The 21,913-nt window shown below is 45.9% G+C and overlaps 1 protein-coding gene across 1 annotated transcript in view; it reads right to left on the bottom strand.

Annotated features, from left to right (window-relative positions):
• The window catches only part of hps3 (HPS3 biogenesis of lysosomal organelles complex 2 subunit 1), a 44,290-nt gene extending 25,641 nt beyond the window's left edge, over positions 1–18,649 (bottom strand). Inside the window, 8 exon segments of the mRNA XM_078410446.1 lie at positions 538–619; positions 4,369–4,561; positions 7,186–7,271; positions 11,705–11,876; positions 13,596–14,114; positions 17,580–17,768; positions 17,771–17,865; positions 18,469–18,649. Coding sequence (XP_078266572.1) covers positions 538–619; positions 4,369–4,561; positions 7,186–7,271; positions 11,705–11,876; positions 13,596–14,114; positions 17,580–17,768; positions 17,771–17,865; positions 18,469–18,512 — 1,380 coding nt within the window. The 5' untranslated portion in view covers positions 18,513–18,649.
• Positions 18,650–21,913: the final 3,264 nt, after the last annotated feature.

The following is a 21,913-nucleotide window of genomic DNA, read 5'->3' as shown; positions in this document are numbered from 1 at the left end:
TGCTATGCTCCACGATGAAATTCCTCCCCAACTTCACACTAGGGGCGGCACAGTGGCGCAGCGGTAGAGTTGGTGCCTTACTGTGCCAGAGATACAAACGGAGTTTGTATGTTCTCCCTGTGACCACGTGGGCTTTCTACGTGTGATCCAGCATCCTCCCACACTGCAGATTTGTAGATTAATTGGCTTCTGCAAATTGCCCCTAGTGTGTAGGATGAGAGACTGTGATAACATGGAACTAATGTGTGGATGGCCGTTGTTCAGCGTGGACTCGGTGGTCCGAAGAGCCTGTTTCCACTCTGTATCTCTAAACTAAATTGGATCTCAGAAAATCTTATTGCCATTTTCACTAGGATAGGCCTAGGTCTCTTCATTTAGAGGTCTTTGAATTCCCCTGGAACCTGAAGTGGCAATTTAGTGCCAATTAATATAATAGATTCAATAGACACTGTGATAACGTTTAATTCATTTTGCATTTAAAGGCCACTATGCAGAATGAAAAGGTAACAGTTGTACAATTATAGACTGAGGCAATACCTTGTTGTTCGTGTCAATCTCTGGATCGACATCTCGAGCAGCCACAGCACTGCATCTGACACTGTAGCACAGCAAGTGATTCCTGTCACAGAATAAGGAAACATGTATTACAGACAGGAACCAACCTGCAAAGACTGATTGGTGAACATGATTGCACTGAAACAATGGAATAGTGGACAATGGGTGGCATAGTGATGCAGCGGTAGAGTTGCTACTTTACAGCATCAGAGATCTGGATTCAACCCTGACTACTGGTGCAGTCTGTCTGGAGTTTGCACGTTCTCCCTGTAACCGTGTGGGTTTTCTCCGGGTGCTCCTGTTTCCGCCCACACTCCAAAGACATAGAAACATAGAAAATAGGTGCAGGAGGCCATTGGGCCCTTCGAGCCAGCACCGCCATTCACTGTGATCATGGCTGATCATCCACAATCAGTAACCTGTGCCTGCCTTCTCCCCATATCCCTTGATTCCACTAGCCCCTAGAGCTACAGGTTTGTAGGTTAGTTGGCTTCTGTAAATGGTAAATGGCCCCAAGAGTGTAGGACAGTGCTAGTGTATGGCATGGTCGGTGGTCGGCGTGGACCTGGTGGGCCGAAGGGCCCGTTTCTGATTTGTATCTCTAAAATAAACTAAAAGTAAAGTGAAGCTACTAAAGCATGTTTTGCCTTATCAGCAAGTTCTGCCACAGGAGTTACATGAGATGTTTGTTCACTATGGCTAGTCATTCACGTCTCTACCAATGTACCTTATCTGTGATCCTCTGAGAATCGTTTTGGCAAAGTAAGACATGACGGGAAACAGACAAACTAGAACACTTTGCTACGCAGAACAGTTTGTATAACAGATTAATTCATTTCCTTCTACTTCCCTGTGCATTCAAGTTCTGTTAAATTGTACAGGTCTTAACACCGCTCTCCAGGAGATGCTACTTTCTCCTTACACCAACTGGTCATTACACCAACGAGTCTGAAGAAGGTTCTTGACCTGAAACGCCACCTACCCATGTTGTCCGGAGATGCTGCCTGACCCGCTAGTTGACTCCAGCACTTTGTTTATTTTATTTTGAAAACCAGCATCTGCAATTCCTTGTGTCCACATCCAAACATCCAACCAGTCTTGGTAATCTGTAATGGGTCATACCCACTTGAATGATTTTCACTTTGTCGTGTCAGATTGTTTGCCCTCCCCCCAAATGTTGTTACGATGACTGGGAGATGTGGATGGGAGGAGGACGGCCAGTCCAGGTAGAGAACACAGATACAATCAATGGTTGGCATGGACATGTTGGGCTGAAGGGCCTCTTCCATGCTATATGACAATGAGGAGGACATATTTCTTTGATTGGGAACGTTTATTGCCTGGAGGATTGTGGGTGCCTTCTCACTGTGCAGTCAAATCAGAGAGTGAAAGATGTGGAACTAAGGGGTTAAAGTGGGGTTAGTGAATGGCAGAGCAGACTCGAAAGGCCACGTAACTAAGTCGGCTCCTACTTCATGCGTTGCCTATTTGAATCAAAGCATTGTTCCATAGTGAATGTAAGCATTACTTAGAGCTCCATTCATCAACATCGAGCCAGCAGTTGATTCTAACCCTGGGTCTTTAACCATTCATGTCAGATGATTAAAGTGATCAGCTGAATAATATCAAAGTGAGCAGATGATTCATATTAAAATGCGGTGAAACTGACGGACCATGTTCTTAAGTGTTTTATTAAAGGCTTGTTTTAACTGCAGCCTGCTGTAAAAAAGTACTGCATTGCTACCCTTTCACCAAGTGTAACACTGGTGACTTTACATATAAATTAAACTATAGCCAATTCAGTCAATTTAGTTTGTTGTCACTTGTACCGAGGTCCAGTGAAAAGCTTTTGTTGCATGCTAACCAGTCAGCAGAAAGACAAAACATGATTACAGTTGAGTAACTTACAGTGTGAAGAAACATGATAAGGGAATAATGTTTAGTGCAAGGTAAAGTCAGCAAAGTCTGATCAAGGATAGTCCAAGGGTCACCAATGAGGTTGGTAGTAATGCAGCAATGCTCTCTGGTAGTGATAGGATGATGCTACGTTGCTTACGTCAGTGCAAATTGATATCTTCAGAAGTTTAGATGGCAATACATGTGTTCCAGAGCAGTGCAAAAGAATCAAGACTATGTGTCCAGCACAGGTCTGAGAGGGTACACATGGAGATTTCACACAAAGGACATTTTCACACAGAGGGTGGTGGGTCTGTGGAACGATCTGACAGAGGATAGGCACAAAATGCTGGAGTAACTCAGTGGGTCAGGCAGCATCTCTGGAGAAAAGTGACTATATTTTTTTCTCCAGAACGTTGGAGTCCGAGGGGAGACCTGATAGAAGTTTATAAATTGTGAGAGACATAGCGATGGGAGACAGTCAGAATTTTTTTTTCCAGGGTGGAAATGTGCATGACCAGAGGGCATAGCTGTAAGGTCAGAGGAGGAATGTTTAATGGAGATGTGGGGGGCACGTTTCTGTCTTACTCATAGTGGTGGGTGCCTGGAATGTTCTGCCAGGTTTGGTGGTGGAAGCAGATACAATAATGGTATTTAAGCTTTTAAGGATTTGTAAGGAATGGGGCGATATGTCTCACATGCAGGCAGAGGAGATTAGTTTAACGTGGCATTAGGTTCAACACAGATATTGTGTGCTGAAGGGGCTGTTCCTGTGCTGTTCTATAGATGCTTTATTATTTAAAAAGTGCTTCATTGTCAACAGAACATTTTGGGATTCTAAAAGGGAGAGATCATAGAACAGTACAGCACAGGAATGGTGCCCTTTGGCCCACAATGTTTGTGCTGAACATGATGCCTGGCTAGACACAAAATGCTGGAGTAACTCAGTGGGACAGGCAGCATCTCTGGAGAGAAGGAATGGGTGATGTTTCAGGTCGAGACTCTTCTTCAGACTGATGTCAGGGGAGTGGGCGGGACAGAGATACAATGTAGTCGGAGACAGTATGACGTGGTGGGAGAACTGGGAAGGGAGAGGGGATGGAGAGAGAGGGAAAGCAGGGGCTACTTGAAGTTAGAGAAGTCAATGTTCATGCTGCTGGGGTGTAAGCTACCCAAGCGAAATATGAGGTGCTGTTCCTCCAATTTGTGCAGGGCCTCACTCTGACAATGGAGGAGGCCCAGGACAGAAAGGTCAGTGTGGGAATGGGAGGGGGACTTAAAGTGTTGAGGATCCGGGAGATCAGGTAGTTTTAGGCAGACTGAGCGGAGGTGTTCAGCGAAACGATCGCCGAGCCTGCGCTTGGTCTAAACTGGTTAAATTGATCACATCTGCCTATACATGATCCACCTCCCTCTGTTCCCTGCACTTCAATGTGTCTCTCTAAAAGCCTCTGGAACACCACTATCATATCTGCCTTCACCACCACCCCTAGTAATGCTTTCCAGGTCCCCACTGCTCTGTGTAAAGAAACACTTGCTCCACACATCTCCATTAAACTGTCCTTGTATCACGTTACAGCTCTGCCCTTGGACATGTCCACCCTGGGAAAAAGGTTCTAGACCGTCTACTCTATCTATGCCTCTCATAAATCTAGTCTCCCCTCAACCTCCGGCGTTCCAGAAAAAACAATCAAAGTCTGTCCAAACTCTCCCTGTAGCTGAAACCCTCTAATCCAGACAACATTTTGGTAAACCGCTCCAAAGCCACAACACTTGTCTGTAATGGGGCGACCAGAACTGCACACAAGAGTACTAATATAAATGCAAGTCTCCTTAAGTCACTGTAGACGGAGTGCAGTGTCTGGACGCTATGCCCTTGGGCTGCGGTGCCAGAATACTCTGCGGCGTTTGTCGTACCTGGTAATGACGTGTAAGAGATGGGAACTCAGCACTGCTTGTTTGGCCTTCTCCGGGTAACTGTAGGCAGAGAGCTCCTGCACCATGTTGCCGACGGAATACAGGTAGCCCTTGTGTGGCAATGAAAAGAAGCAGAAGAGGCTGTTCGTTCGTTTCTTCTTCCTCCCTGGGGAACTGCTTGATTCAGAGTCCTCTACACCAGAGTGGAAAACAACACGATTTGGCCTTTTATAATCACCTGGTTTTCAGCTCATAATTCCCCCTCCCCACACCAAAAGACACACACACACAGATATGCACCCAATCAGACTCCCAAGCCAGCAGCAATAAAAAATGCGGATATGGATACCATGCATAGGCAGTTCTGCAAAAATGCGATAGTTGCATGTGTTAAGGCAGCACAGTGGCGCATCGGTGAAGTTACTGCCTTTCAGTGCCAGTGACCCGGGTTCAATCCTGTCTACGAGTGCTGTCTGTTCGGAGTTTGTACGTTCTCCCTATGGTTTTCTCCTGGTGCCCCCTACACTCCCAAGATTGTTATGACATGAGAGATAGAGTTCTGCTTGTCAATTTCCAAAGTAATTTTTAAGTGGTTTTCTTGATCAAATTGTGTTAAAAGCAAATTGGCCTGGTAATTTGTTCCCTAATTCATCAATTGTGTTACATCCAATTCACTCGAGGGAAACGTACATCATAGCAGAATTAACCGTATTAAAGGTTCCAGGTGTATCATAGAAGGTTAGATGACACACCCAGCTTTGAAAGGATAGGCTTATTCTTCACACTTCACAGAAAGTATTACTCTGTTGCCATAAGTATTTAAAAGTACCTTTAAGGCCACAAAAAAATGACCCAAAACTGGAGTACCTCAGCAGGTCAAACAGCATCCCTGGAGAACAGGTTAGATGACGTTTCGGATCGGGACCCTTCTTTCGCTGTCTAAAGAAGGGTAATGCCCCAAAACGTCACCTATCTGTGTACTCCAGAGATGCTGCCTGGCCTGCTGAGTTACTCCAGGAGTTTGTCTCATTTTTTTGTTAACCAGCATTTGCAGTTCCTTGTATCCATACTTTAAAGCCACAAAGCTCAATTATTAGGAGAATGTACTAAACAAGGAACTGTAGATGCTGGTTTACACAAAAGGATACAAAGGGTCCCAAAATTTGGGGGACTTGTCCAATTAGAGGGGTCTTAGTTTCCATTCTGCACAAGATTTCAAAGACACTGTCATTGCCACAGACTGCTGTGGAGGCCAAGTCATTGGGTATTTTCAAAGCGGAGATTGACAGGTTCTTGATTAGTACGAGTGTCAAAGGTTACAGGAGAAGGCAGGAGAATGGGGTTGAGAGGGAAAGATAGATCAGCCATGATTGAATGGCGGAGTAGACTTGATGGGCCGAATGGCCTACAGTATTACTTATGACATTAAAAGTTTGCTGCTTTCCTTAAGCTGCCCATTTGTGATGTGCTTTTTTGTTGTCATATAAAAGGGTACACTAAACCTGCCCTAGATGACAGGGTTACAGGCCTGGCACCTGGGTTACATACCCAGGGAGTAGTGAATGGGCGCATTACCATAGAGTGCATGTTACTTTGTCCACAAGTCAGAGAGTGTAAGTGCTGGGATTGACTGATATCGCAGTCTTCTGCAGGCAATTGCTGCAGGTCTGCTTGACGTGTGCTGTTGTAACGAGCACAGGGCAATGAGCAAATTAGTACGCTCTATATTTCATTTCTACTACTTCCTTCTTTTCCTTCCCCTTTTGGCACGACCACACACACCTCAGTTCATCAAAGTTCCACCAGAGTGAAAAAGGCTGTCGATTTGTTCCCCAACCCAGGCTCCAACCCCATCAGTTGGACTTTCAGTTTCCGGGCTGAAAGTCAGAGAGTCAAACAGCACAGGAACCGACCCTAGGCCCAACTCGTTCAAGCCGACCCCATCTACGCTGGTCACATTTGCTTACATTTGGCACGTTTCCCTCAAAACTTTTCCCATCCATATACCTGTCCAAGGGTCTTTTAAATGTTGTTATAGTACCTGCCTCAACTACTTCCTCTGGCAACTCGGTCCATATACCCACCACACTTAGTGAAAAAGTTGCCCTTCAGGCATTGATTAAATCTAACCCCTCTCACCTTAAACAGAAATGTTTTTGTTATTTTCTTTCCCTGCTCTGGGTAAAATATCCTATGCATTCACCCTATCTATTCCCCTCATGATTTTAAACACCTCTATATGATCACCCAGTCAGTCTACTGTGCTGCAAGTGATAAAGTCCTAGCTTGCCCAATCTCTCCCTATAGCTCAGGCCTCATGTCTTGGCAACATCTTCGTAAATCTTCTCTGTGCTCATTCCAGCTTAATGGCATCCTTTCTACAGCAGGGTGAGCAAAACTGAACAGAGTACTCCAAGTCTGGCCGCACCAACGTCTTGTACAACTGTAACATAACATTCCAACTTCTATGCTCAATGCTATTTGATGAAGGCCAATGTACCAAAAGCCTTCTTGACCACCCTATCTACCAGGGACGCCACTTTCAGGGAACTATGTACCCATACTCCTAGTTCCCACTGCTCTACAACCCTCCCCAGGACCGTGCCATTCACTGCGAAGGTCCTGCCCTGGTTTGACTTCCCAAAACACATCACCTCGCACCCATCTGCATCAAACTCCATTAGCCATTCCTCCACCTACTTCCCCAGCTGACCAAGAGCCTGCTGTAGTTTTTAATAACAAAGTTCTGGTTAAAGCAATGCAGGAAAGCAAACAAATACAGCTTGGCAGGATTTCGTGCGCTGAATGTTACTGTACCTGCAGCGAATATTGGGAGGAGCTGTAAAGAGTGCAGCGATGTTTTCTCGTCTAAGTAAATATGGGATAGATCTGGTGTGAAACGCCTTGGAATAGAAAAAACAAATCGAATTACAATTTATCTTCCAATATGACATGCACTCAACACAAAACCCACAGAACTGGTATCTCCAGGGTGGTCGAATGGTTATGGGGGAAGGAACTGCAGATGCTGGTTTAAACTGAAGATAGACACAGAAAGCTGGAGTAACTCAGCGGGTCAGACAGCATCTCTGGAGAAAAGGGATAGGTGATGTTTTTTAAGACTGAGATTCAGAGGAAAGGGAAAGGAGAGAAGATATAGACGGTGATGTGGAGACATATACAACAAATGAATGAAAGATATGCAAATCCACCCAAAACTTCATCCTCAACATTGATGGTCTCCCAGTATCCACCTCACCTCACATCCGGAATCTTGGAATCATCCTTGATCAAACCCTCTCCTTAGACAAACACATCAAACACATCACAAAGACAGCCTTCTTCCACCTCAAAAACATTGCCCGTCTCCGTCCATCCCTCTCCTCCACAGCTGCAGAAACCCTCATCCACGCCTTCATCACCTCCCGTCTGGACTACTGCAACAGCCTCCTCTATGACGCACCCTCAAAAATCATCAATAAACTTCAATACATTCAAAACTCCGCTGCACGTCTACTCACACACACCTCGATCCGTGACCATATCACCCCCGTCCTTTATAAACTCCACTGGCTCCCCATCCCCCAGAGAATCCAGTACAAAATCCTCCTCATAACATACAAAGCCCTCCATAACCTGGCCCCATCCTACCTGACCGACCTCCTCCACAGGCACACTCCCACCTGCACCCTCCGCTCTGCCGCTGCCATCTCCTATCCCCCCACATCCGGACCAAACTCAGATCCTGGGGGGACAGGGCTTTCTCCATCGCTGCTCCCACCCTATGGAACTCACTACCCCAAACCGTTAGAGACTCCTCCACACTCACCACATTCAAAACATCACTGAAGTCTCACCTGTTCAGTACTGCCTTCAACCACTGAAGGTCACCTCACCTTCTGTCTCCTTTCTCTGTTCATTTATTTATTTACTTATTTATCTATTTATTAATTTCCCTATGTTCTCAAAATCTCTGTAAAGCGTCTTTGAGTATATGAAAAGCGCTATATAAATAAAATGCATTATTATTATTATTATTAAAAAAAATAAGGATGATAAAGGAAACATCCTTCTGCCTTCCATCACAGTGAAGGGGTGTCTGGAGGAGTCACTGTGATGGATGTTTGTGTTAAAATTGTGTGTCTTGTGTCTTTTACTCTGTTCTGTTGTGGCTGCGTGGCAAATGATTTCCGTTCAATTCATTTTGAATGACAATAAAGGTAATTCAGATTCAGATCATTGTTAGCTGTGTGGTAGTGAAAACGAGCACAGACAATTTGTTGCTCTGCCTAGTGTCTACCTTTAAAAAAAAGATTTTTAGGGATACAGTGTGGAAACAGGCCTTTTGGCCCACTGAACCCGTGCAGACCAACGATCACCCATACACTAGTTCTATTCCTGCACACAAAGTGCAATTTACAGGCTAATTAACCTACAAACCTACATGTCTTTGGAGCGATGGAAGAAACTGGAGCATCCCGGAGTAAACCGATACGGTCACAGGGAAGATGTGCAAACCCCAAAATCAGATCAAACCCGGGTCTCTGGCACTGTGAGGCAGCAGCTCCACCCACTCACTGTGCTCACGTGCTGCCATTGGGTGAAATGGATAACAATCCCAAGCCTGAAACCCAGTGAATCAGTGGGAGGGGTTGGAGTGAGAAGATATAAACACATACTTCAAAAAATGATAAATGATCAAATCATGAAAGCATGCAGCACACGGCGCTGACAACGTTTGCATTTTAGGACGCTCAAATATCACCACTGAATCAATTCCACTGTCCATTTGGTTTGTATGTTCCAGAATACAACAATTTTCTGCATGGTAGTCTTCCACATTGATGTTGGTCTATTATTGTTATGTGTTTGAGATACAGTGATGATATCCAGGTGATTCAAACCATACATGAGTCATAGCGTCATGCAGCACAGAAACAGGCCATACGGCCCAACTCACCCATATTTAAAATAAGGGGGAGGCCATTTACAACTGAGATGAGGAAAAACTTTTTCACCCAGAGAGTTGTGAATTTGTGGAATTCTTTGCTTCAGAAGGCCGTGGAGGCCAATTCACTGGATGCATTCAAAAGAGAGTTAGATGGAGCTGTTAGGGCTAACGGAATCAAGGAATATGGGGAGAAGGCAGGAATGGGGTACTGATTATGGATGATCAGCCATGATCACATTGAATGGCGGTGCTGGCTCAAAGGGCCGAATGGCCTCCTCCTGCACCTATTGTCTATGAATCTATGCCGACGAAGATGCCCCCTCCTAGCCACTCATTCACCCACATTTGGCCCATAGCACTCAAAATCCTTCCTATTCATATGCCCGTCCAAATATCTTTTCAATGTTGTTGTTGCAGTACATCAGGTGGTACGAAAAAGAAAATCAATATGGTGCAGAATATAGTGTTACAGTTTCAGAGACAATGAAGAATGTAAAGTCCAAGGTGGGTCAGAAATTCCTCTCTAGGATATGAGAGAAGCTTAAGAGTCAGATAACTGCAGGGAAGATGGAAAAACAAAGAACTGCAGATGCTGGTTAATACACAACAGAAGTATTTCAGTTTGAGACCCTTCTTCAGACTGAGAATCAGGGGAGATGGAAATTAGAGGTATGAAAAGGTACAAAGAATAAATTAATGGCCTTGTGACATTGTCAAAGTGAGGCCAAATGCAAATTAGAGGAACCTATGTCCTCTGGTCCTCGATTCCCCTACTCTGGGCAAGAGACTGTGCATCTACCCGATCTATTCCTCTCATGATTTTATACACAAGATGCTGTGCTTGCAATTAAAACATAATCTGCCTCCTGTTAAAATCTTTATTCTTTTTTTAACAGGAGGCAGATTATGTTTTGATTGCAAGCACAGCATCTTGAAGTATAAAATCATGAGAGGAATAGATCGGGTAGATGCACAGTCTCTTGCCCAGAGTAGGGGAATCGAGGACCAGAGGACATAGGTTCAAGGTGAAGGGGAAAACATTTAATAGGAATCTGAGGGGTAACCTTTTCACACAAAGGATGGTGGGTGTATGGAACTAGCTGCCAGAGGAGGTAGTTGAGGCTGGGACTGTCCCAATGTTTAAGAAACAGTTAGACAGGTACATGAATAGCACAGGTTTGGAGGGATATGGACCGTGCAGGCAGGTGGGACTAGTGTAGCTGGGACATGTTGGCCGGCATGGTGAAGTTGGGCCAGAGTCCTGTTTCCACACTGTATCACTCTATGACTCGATGAGCTTACTGCGGTAAGTTGATGACTCAGAAAGTGATTCCTGCCAGTTCCTGTATGATTGTATCAAGGAGATACAACAGTTATGTCAGAATCAGCAGTGTGGCATTGTTGATTGGGTTATTCATTGGCTTCCCTTCAGGGTAGGTTTCCTCCTACACCATACATAGCCAACAGGAGGGGAGCCGGGCCTACTTAGAGCATTACTCATAGCCTGCTTGCTCAGATAACACTGAGGGCGGCACAGTAGCGCAGCAGTAGACTTGCTGCCTTAGAAAAAAACAAGCTAAACTGCACACCATAGTTCGTGCAGGGAGGAAAGGAGAGCGAGATCAAGTGTAAAGATGAAGAAAGCATTTGCAAAACCTATGACCAGGCTGACAACACAGGGTCCAACGGTAGCGATCAGTTCAGAGGGCTGTGTGTCATTGCAGAAAGAAAGCAGCACAAGGCCATGAAGCGATGAATCAAACAAAGTATTGGAATTCAAATAAACGAGGTAAAGCTATGTAATCATCTATAAACGGGCCCCTGTACAATGGGGTAAAATAAACCTTTTGCACAATTCAGCAGATTATCAGGTGGCACAACTGATAGAGTTGTTGCCTCACAGAACCAGAGACCCAGGTTTGATCTTGGGGGGAGATTTATAACAATATGGAAAGAATAATAACGTTGGATTAGATTAGTGCAGGATTAGTGTAAATGGGTGATTGAAGGTCAGCATGGACTTGGTGGAAGGGCCTGTTTCTGTGACATGCTGTGTTTTTCTACCTATCTGTCTGTCTATCAGAAAGGAACAAAGTGCTGGAGTAACTCAGTAGGTCAGGCAGCATCTCTGGGCAACTTTGAAAGGTGACTTTTGTACGGGAGAGAAAGCCTATTACAATCAGCCTGAAGAAGGGTCCCGATCTGAAACGTCACTTGTTCCTATTCTCCAGAGATACTGCCTGATCTGTTGAGTTACTCCAGCACTTTATGTCTTTTTTTCTTTAAACCAGCATCTGCAGTTCCTTGTGCCTCTATCTATCTATCTATCCATCCATCCATCATCCATCCATCCATCTATCTATCCATCTATCTATTTAGCCTTACCTGTACAGAATCTGCTGGAAGTGCAAACAATCTTGCAGCTCAGTATTCAAACCCTCTGTCCCCGTGCACTCTAAGTTGATCAACACTCCAGATCCAGACGCTTCTTCACCAAGTAGCTCCAAGGGGCCCTGAAAGAGGACAAAGCCATCCTGTTCTTGGCTCAGAGAATCTGCTGAATGAAACGCACAAAGCCATAGATCAGTTAACAACGTTTGTGGCATCGAGCGCCTTATACACAACGTTTGTGTCTTACACAAGAGTCCAGCATCTGCAGTTTCTTGTGTCAGAAAAAATATATATTATATATATTTTATATGTATATGTTTTTTATATTATAAATAAAATAAATATATATAATATATTTTACATGGATATATTATTTAAATACAAATGTGTATGTGTGTGTATGAGATGTAGACAAGACAAATAAAATCAGGGCGGCATGGTGGCACAGCGGTAGAGTTGCTGCCTTATAGTGCTGACTGCACCAGAGACCTGGGTTCGATCCTGGCTAAGGGTGCTGTCTGCATGGAATTTGTACGTTCTCCCCATGACCGCGTGGGATTTCTCCGAGAACTTTGGTTTCCTCCCACGCTACAAAGATGTACAGGTTTGTAAGTTAATTGGCTTGGTATAAATGTAAAAATTGTCCCCAGAGTAGGATAGTGTGTTAATGTGCGGGAATCAATGGTCAGTGCGGACTCGGTGGGTTGAAGAGCCTGTTTCCACGCTGTATCTCTAAACTAAACTAAACTAAACTGCATAAAAGTAATATTTTATTTGTAATACTTTCAAATGTGCAAATTATACGTAGACTCTTTTCCAGAATATATCGCTTACATTGTATAAAGGTCTTTAATATTTTACAAATGTTTACATTAATTTAATTTAATTTAATTTAAATTGTCATATGTAGGTTGGCACAGGGTCAACGGTACAATGAAATGTATTTGGCAAGACAACGGGTCACCTCAGCAGTAATATTCCAAGGATAAATAAGATAAAAAAGACATTAGTAAGATAAAAAGACAATATTAAAATAATCAACATATATGATGTGAAATGTGTTTATGAGTTCAGAAGTTATACGAGTTATATCTTTGAATCACATTTGTTTATTTTATAGATTGTCCTTTTTGTTTCTCAATACTGGTTCCTTGTTGCACTACATTTCACTGATCCAATCTAAGGATGTTGATTGATTTGTAATAAAAAAGGAACTGCAGATGCTAATTTATACCAAAGACAGGCACAAAATGTTGGAGTAACAGGCAGCTTCCCTGGAGAGCATGGATAGGTGACGTTTCGGGTCGGGACCGCCCTCTTCAGACTGATGTGCAGGTGATTTGTTTTGTTTTGATTTACAGGTTCTACTGGAGACTGGGAAATGAAGGAGGGGGAGAGGGTGCAGACAGTGATGGGAGCTCAGAGACCCTAGAAGCAGGAAGCAGAACATGCAAACTGGTCCATTGCAGTTAAGGCAAGATATTGCAGTTTAGACCAGAACTTAGTCATAAATGCAAGCAATGATACCCGATAGGATATGTTGGTGTCAAATGATGGGATGTGATATGGAAATTATTGGCATCGAGTTGCACTCCAAACATAATTGAGCTTCACGAGGACAGTACTAAAAACAAAAACTGTGCCTCACTTTTGAATTTCTAACACAAGATGCCTTTTAATGATTAGAACTGATGAAATACTTTTAAAGGCACTTTTGCAATAATAGAGCACAATCTGGCCATAGCAATACACCAAAACAATAGCTGCATAATTTCTATTAGATTAGTTTAGTTTAGAGATACAGTGCAAAAACAGGCCCTTTGGCCCATCCAGTCCGCGCTGACCAGCAATCCCCGCACAGTAATTTGATTAATTTGCTACAAACCTTCTGCAGGTTTGTTGTGTTCCCCGTACATTTCCTTGTTGGGCGGCAAGACTTTCGGAGGGACCTGCGGCTGCCTGTCGCTCTCCATGTCTTGAGCATTCTGCAGTTTCATCACCAGCACCTCCAGGTCCGACACCAGAGCCAAGCAGCCATCACAGAAGGCCACTTCCAGCAGCTCCATACCGACGTGCACAATGAGGAATCGCTCAAAGTCCAACACTGGGCTCTCGCCGTCCGCCAGCCCTTCCTTCAAGCGGAACAACACCACCTTATTTTGACAACCGACGATGAGATCCCCCTTCACCGGGCAACAGGCAATGGAGACGGGAGGCTCCGATAGTGGCACCTCTATAACTTCCATTCGATCCTTGGGGGCTCCGATAAACGGAGCCTGCAGCGCATGCCCCACTATTCGGATGCTGACTCGTGAGATCTCGCTCGCCTGGCATCTTCTCCAATTCAAGTAGACACGGAGAGAGAGGACCTTGCTCTTCTCTTCAATTGCCGCAAGGTAATTTCCTGAGGTCAATAAAAAGGTCAGACATAAAATAAAAAATACGGTTGACAATTGATTTCATTTGATTTCAGCGCTTACAAATCTAATTTAAAATGCAACACACACATTTTGTGCGGCACAGTGGCGCAGCAGTAGAGTTGCTGCCCTGCAGCCCCACAGACCTGGATTTAGTTTCGTTTATTGTCACTGGTACAGTGAAAAACTTTTGTTGTATGCTAACCAATCAACGGAAAGACTATACATGATTGATCGAGCTAACCACAGTGTACAGATATATGATAAAGGGAATAACATTTGGTCCAAGAGAAAGTCCAGTAAAGTTCGATTAAAGATAGACCGAGTGTCTCCAGTGAATTAGATAGTAGCTCAGGACCGCTCTCTAGATCTTGATAGAATGATTCAGTTGCCCGATAACAGCTGGGAAGAAACTGTCCCTGAATCTGGAGGTGTGTGTTTTCACAGTTCTGTACCTCTTGCCTGATGGAAGAGGGGATTCTCATCCAAGTTCAGGTTCGATCCTGACTATGGGTGCTGTCTGTATGGAGTTTGTACGTTCTCCCTGTGACCGCATGGGTTTCTCTGGGTGCTCTGGCAATTGTAAATTGTCCCTAGTGTGTAAGATGATGCTAGTATACGGGGAGATCACTGGTCACCGCAGACTCAATGGGCCGAAGGGCCTATTTCCACATTGTGTCTCTAAAGTAATGTAGTTTACTATGATATAATATGATATAATATGATATGATATAGTATAATCTTCCATTATAGATGAGGCTCTCACTAGGGCCTCTTCTACATCCCGCAGCTCCGCTCTTGCTCCCCCTCCCCCCATTCGTAACAAGGACAGAATCCCCCTCATTCTCACCTTCCACCCCACCAGCCAGCGTATCCAACAAATCATCCCCCAACATTTTCGTCACCTACAACGGGACCCCACTACTGGCCACTTCTTCCCACCCCCTCCACTTTCTGCATTCTGCAGAGACTGTTCCCTCCGTAACTCCCTGGTCCACTCGTTCCTTCCTACCCAAACTACCCCATCACAGGGCACTTTCCCCTAAAACCGCAGGAGATGCAACACCTGTCCCTTTACCTGCCCCCTCAACTCCATCCAAGGAACCAAACAGTCTTTCCAGGTGAGACAGAGGTTCACCTGCACTTCCTCCAACCTCATCTATTGTATCCGCTGCTCTAGATGTCAACTTCTTTACATCGGTGAGACCAAACGCAGGCTCGGAGATCGCTTCGCTCAACACCTTCGCTCAGTCCGCCTTAACCAACCTGATCTCCCGGTGGCTGAGCACTTCAACTCCCCCTCCCACTCCCAGTCTGACCTTTCTGTCATGGGCCTCCTCCAGTGCCATAGTGAGGCCCACCGGAAATTGGAGGAACAGCACCTCATATTTCGCTTGGGCAGCTTGTAGCCCAGCGGTATAAACATTGACTTCGCCAACTTTAGATAATTCCTCTGTCCCTCTCTTCCCCTTCCCAGTTCTCCCTCTATCTTCCTGTCTCCACTGATATCCTTCCTTTGTCCCACCCCCCTGACCTCAGTCTGAAGGGTCTCGACCCGAAACGTCACCCATTCCTTCTCTCCTGACCTGCTGAGTTACTCCAGCATTTTGTGAAATAAATACCTTCATAGTTTACTATGATGTGCTTAAAACTATACCATTTAACATACAGCAGTTCGCATTCATTATACACATGATACCTGGCATCTATAACTACATCATTAAATATACAACCCATACAAGGCATTTTATAGAAATACTGACTACTTGAAGGAGGAGGAGTTAATAGCTGGCACATAAAATAGCTGAGAAGATGCAGTGAAGACAAATAAATCACATTAAATATTCACAAGAATATTCCCCCTGCTCCTTTGTCCTCCTTCCTATACTGGAGTCCCCATTACTCTTCCCCCCTCCGCCTGTCCCCTTCCACCTATACCCCTCCCTCCCTCTGTGCATTTCATGCATCATCTCCCTTTCTCTCATGGCCTCTTGTCGCCTTTTCATCTCTTGCCTTTGTCACTTACTTCACCCATCTGTCACCTGTACCCACCTATCATTTCAAGACACAAAGTGCAGGAGTAACTCAGCGGGTCAGACAGCCTCTCTGGAGAAAAGTAATAGGTGACTTTTTGGGTCGGGACTCGTATTCAGACTGCAGTCTGAGAAAGGCTTCCAACCCAAAATGTGACCTATTCCTTTTCTCCAGAGATGCTGACTGACCCGCTGAGTTATTCCAGCACTTTGTGTCTACCATCGGTGTGAATCCGCAGCTGCAGTTCCTTCCCGACGCATGGATAGGCGATGTTTCATGTCGGAACCCCTCTTCTCGGCTTGTATGCAGCACCTAGGCTTGTATACACTGGAATAGCGACTAGGCTTGTATACACTGGAATAGCGACTAGGCTTGTATACACTGGAATAGCGACTAGGCTTGTATACACTGGAATAGCGACTAGGCTTGTATACACTGGAATAGCGACTAGGCTTGTATACACTGGAATTTAGAAGGATGAGAGGAGATCTTATTGAAACGTATAAGATTATTAAGGGGTTGGACACGTTAGGGGCAGGAAACATGTTCCCAATGTTGGGGGAGACCAGAACAAGGGGCCACAGTTTAAGAATAAGGGGTAGGCCATTTAGAACTGAGATGAGGAAAAACTTTTTCAATCAGAGAGTTGTGAATCTGTGGAATTCTCTGCCTCAGAAGGCAGTGGAGGCCAATTCTCTGAATGCATTCAAGAGAGAGCTAGATAGAGCTCTTAAGGATAGCAGAGTCAGGGGGTATGGGGAGAAGGCAGGAACGGGGTACTGATTGAGAATGATCAGCCATGATCACATTGAATGGCGGTGCTGACTCGAAGGGCCGAATGGCCTCCTCCTGCACCTATTGTCTATTCTGAAGGGCAGTGACCTGAACAATCACATGTCCATGATCTCCAGAGATGCTGCCTGACCAGCGGAGTTACTCCTGCACTTTGTGTCTTCTTTTGTGCACGAGCATCTGCAGTTCCTTGCCAAGCTTTGTCCTGTCCCCCTCCCTCCTCTTCCAGCTTTCTCTCCCCTACCACACCCAGTCTGAATCAAAGTCTTGACACTGTCCGTCCATTCCCTCCTCAGATGCTGCCTGGCCCGCACTTCGTGTCTTGAAGAGATGGGTGGTGGGGGTGTTGGTGGGTGGTGGGGGTGTTGGTGGGTGGTGGGAAGGGGTGTGTTGCATACATATACGCAATCTGTTCGATATCTTGTTTGCAGAGAAACAGATCAATAGTCAGCGAATTAAAAACAAACCCACGATTACAATTCTGTACTTTCACATTTACATTTGTCACAACTACTCAGCTTTCAAACGGGGCTTGGCCACACTTTGCACGGAGTGCTATATTTATAAGCAGTGGTATTTACTCCATCGCCGTGCCAGTACAACTGTCATGCGGAAACAACATTTACCTATGTCGCTGTATGTGATTTTCTGGACTTTCCCGAGAGTGGAGAAGGTGCAGAGCGGCTCGCATCCGTTGTGGGCAACGCTGAACGCCGCCACCCTACACGCAGGGGAGAGGACGAAGAGGGTGTCTCTCCCGCAGCAGACAGAGTCCGGCTCGTGTTCGGCCGGGACGATCTGCTGGGAGGAGAACGGGTGGCAGTCGTACACACGCACCATCTCCAATGGTGCCTCGCATCGAGGTCCTGTGCAGAGGGAGCGACGAAGGACGGCAGCCGGCCCATTAACCTGCTGGGATCAAGTGGGGCGAGGAGCAACGTCAACATTAAACAAGTCTGCTCTCTCTCTCTCTCTCACACAGAACAACAAACAACCAGGCAATCCGACTTTCATAACTGATGGCAATTAAAAGCGCTTAAACATAATAGGACGTTGCAGAGAACTACACAGGCCCTTCGGCCCACAACGTCTGTGCCAAACATCATGTCAAATTAAACTAATCTCCTCTGCCTGCATGTGACCCATATCCCTCCGTATCTCCGTGACCTCCCTTTAATCCCCCCTTAATCTCCCCCTCCCTCCCTCCCCTTCACCCTCTCTCCTCCCTCCCTTTACTCCCCTCTTCCTTTATTCCCCCTCCCTTATAATCTTCCCCTCCCTCCCTCCTCTTCACCCTCTCTCCTCCCCCCTTCTCTCTCCCTCCCTTTACTCCCCTCTTCCTTTACTCCCCCTCCCTTTAATCCCCTCTTAATCTCCCCTCCCTCCCTCCTCTTCACCCTCTCTCCTCCCCCCCCCCCCCTCTTTCTCCCTCCCATTAACATCTGCACTGTGACTGTGTCAAACCTGCTGGATTGGATTTTGATTTTAAAAGCAAACAATTTATTCCCGACTGACCGGGTTGCAGGCCGTTGTTTCGCTGTGGGTTCACATTGCTGCATTTGTACCGCTGAGCCTGTAGCTCCGACCGATCGCTTGCTTCCTTCCCCTGCTCTCCGTCCACCAAACAAACCCCTTCTTGCTGTGGGAATGATCGCAACTCCCAGCGCTGTTGCAGCTTCTGCTTCTGCTTCCGCGTCTGCTGCTGCTGCCTCCGCCCAGCCCAGCCCAGCCGCTGTGTCACATCCAACGCGGGCAGCCTATCCCAAGCAAGAGCCCCAGACCATCAGAGACAACCTCGCCTTGTTTTCGTCCACCTGCTTAGCTTTGCTTTAGGCCAAGTAACTGACCAATGCAGGACGAACGACCCTTGCAACTGGAGCAGAGCAGAGAGAGCTGGCGTGCGTTCCCAACAGCGGTGGCCGATGCATTCAGAGGTCTTTGGCAATGACTTTCACAAAGTAAACACGAGACCTGCGGGGGTCTGGTGGTTAATCTGTCACGAGAACGAAATCCCAGAGCAAACGACTCGGCTTTACGCGATCAAATAACATCAAATACAGCCTCTCGTTGCCGCTGAAACACCGTGTCCCCGATTACTTTACTTCCTAACAATCGATCATCTCCCCCTTCCCTTTTCTCTAACACCTCCCTTTTTCACCCCCCTTCTCTCTCCCTCCCTTTTCTCCCCTCTTCCTTTATTCCCCCCCTTTAATCCCCCATTAATCTCCCCCTCCCTCCCTCCTCTTCACCCTCTCTCCTCCCCCTTCTCTCTCCCTCCCTTTACTCCCCTCTTCCTTTATTCCCCCTCCCTTTAACCCCCCCTTAATCTCCCCCTCCCTCCTCTTGACCCTCTCTCCTCCCCCCTTCTCTCTCCCTCCCTTTACTCCCCTCTTCCTTTATTCCCCCTCCCTTTAACCCCCCCTTATCTCCTCCCCCTCCCTCCTCTTCACCCTCTCTCCCCCCCCTTCTCTCTCCCTCCCTTTAATCCCCCCTTAATCTCCCCCTCCCTCCCTCCTCTTCACCCTCTCTCCTCCCCCCTTTCTCCCTCCCTCTTTCTCCTCTCCCCTCCTCCCACCATTCACCCTTCCCTGTGTCCTGCGAGGACTCTCACCCATTTCACCTCCCCTCCTCCCCCCCTCCTCCCTCCCACATTCCTTCCTCTGGCTTCTCAATGTGCAACTCTTCAATCCCTTTGTCTCACACCTTCTGCTTTTATTTTTGGCCTTTATTCCAACCACCTGCTGATCAACTCCCCCCCCCCCCCCCCTCTTTATTTTCCTTCCAAGGATTTATACAATAATTGCATATTGCAGAGTACCAGAAGGTGCAAAAACACTCAAATGACACCTTGCATCAGGCAATCATTATAATACAATAGTGGCTTCTGTATCTACAATGCACTCGACCCCCGTGGCGACCAGCGTTCACGGAAGGCCTCTAGAGTCCCCGTGGATACAGCGTATTCCCTCTCCAGGGACACGCGAACATGGACGTAGGCCCGGAAGAGGGACAGGCAGCCGACTCTGGCGTGACCATCGACGACTGGTGCCTGGACCCGTGGATGGCCATTTTGGCCAGGCCCAGGAGCAAACCGACAGGGAGATCCCAACCTCCTGACATTCCCCCCGTTATGCCCACCTGTTACCTGCCTTGCTTTATCCTGCTTCTTCTCCCTTCCAGCTTTCTCTCTCCCCCCCCCCCCCACAATTAGTCTGAAGTAGTCCTGACCTGAAACATTGCGTATCCATGTTCTTCAGAGATGCTGCCTGACCTGTTGAGTTATTCCAGCACTTCGTGTTCTCAAAATCAGGTGTAATTGGGATTTGCTCTCGACACATCCTCTTTCCCCCCCCCCCCCCCCCACCTCTTCTATCTCCACCGAACCCCCTACAATCAGTCTGCAGAAGTGTCCTAGCCCCGAAACATCACCTATCCATGAGTTACTCCAGCACTTTGTGTCCCTCCACAGATGCTTCTTGACCTGCTGAGTTCTTTCAGCAGTTTGTTTTTTGTTCAGGATTCCAACATCTGCAGTGTCTTGTACCTCCTTTAATTACCTGTTGGATTTAGAGCCATAGAGTCATACAGCCATAGAGTCATACATCTTGCCCACGCTGACCAACATGCCCCATCTACACTAGTCCCACCTGCCTGCGTTTTGCCCATATCCCTCTAAACCGATCCTGTCCATGTACCTGTCTAAATTTTTCTTAAATGTTGTAATAGTACTTGCCTCAACTACCTCCTCCAGCAGCTCCCCAGCCTTTGTGTGAAAAAGTTACCTCTCCGGTTCCAATGAACATTTGCCTTTGTCAATGTTATGTTTTTGCCTGGGACATGGTTGTAACATTTGTGAGCACTTTTTGGTGGGGTTGAAACATTGTTACTGTTTAATGTAGATTAACAACACACAGTTAATAATTTTCTAAGTGGATTGGAGCTAATATTGGATTAAAAATGAAATGCATTAAGAATCATTCACAAATCACATGAAGCAGATCTTGTGATGAGAACTGTTCAACCAAGTCCTTGTTACCACTTGTTAGTCATTGGCTGTGCTTATGGTCAATCAAGAGGCAAGGAACTACATGAAAACATAAGAAATTGCAGGCACTGGTTTCACATTCAACGTTAAAATCAGTGGTAACTAATGAGTGAAAAAGATCATCAATGGAGCTATTTATTTACTGGAAAGCGAGGGTACTACGAAAGGTTTGATTATTAATCATATATAAGAAGATATTTCACTCCTGCCATCGGGAAGAAGATGTAGGAGCCAGGAAACTAACATCCAGGTTCAGGAACAGCTTCTTCCCTCCAGCTATCAGGTGCTACAACCTCCAAATAAGCTCTGAACAGCATAGACTTGGGGGCATTGTTTTTATGTGTATGTATGTGTGTTTATGTGTGTATATATTGATTTCTCTAACTTCAAGGAACCCTTGCAACCCTCTCTCCTTCCCTACCCCACACGTTATTGTACAAGCTTCAAAGTTGTCTTGTTGAGTCTCATTGCATGTAACTCGTTTTCACCTCAGCTCACCACTGCTAACAATGGCCTGTCTCCGTTATCATCGTTACTTTTTTTGCATATCTTTCATTCATTTTGCTCTATATATTTCTACATCTCCATCTCTATCTTTCGTTTCCCTTTCTCCTGACTTTCAGTCTGAAGAAGGGTCTCGACCCGAAACGTCACCTAGTCCTTTTCTCCAGAGATGCTGCCTGACCCGCTGAGTTATACACTGTATACACTGGAATTTAGAAGGATGAGGGGGGATCTTATTGAAACATATAAGATAATTAGGGGATTGGACACATTAGAGGCAGGAAACATGTTCCCAATGTTGGGGGAGTCCAGAACAAGGGGCCACAGTTTAAGAATAAGGGGTAGGCCATTTAGAACGGAGATGAGGAAGAACTTTTTCAGTCAGAGAGTGGTGAAGGTGTGGAATTCTCT

This window comes from Rhinoraja longicauda, chromosome 13, assembly GCF_053455715.1.
Source record: "Rhinoraja longicauda isolate Sanriku21f chromosome 13, sRhiLon1.1, whole genome shotgun sequence".
NCBI lineage: Eukaryota > Metazoa > Chordata > Chondrichthyes > Rajiformes > Arhynchobatidae > Rhinoraja > Rhinoraja longicauda.
Note: the sequence above shows the minus strand (reverse complement) of the source record. Positions and strands in the feature narration are given on the sequence as shown.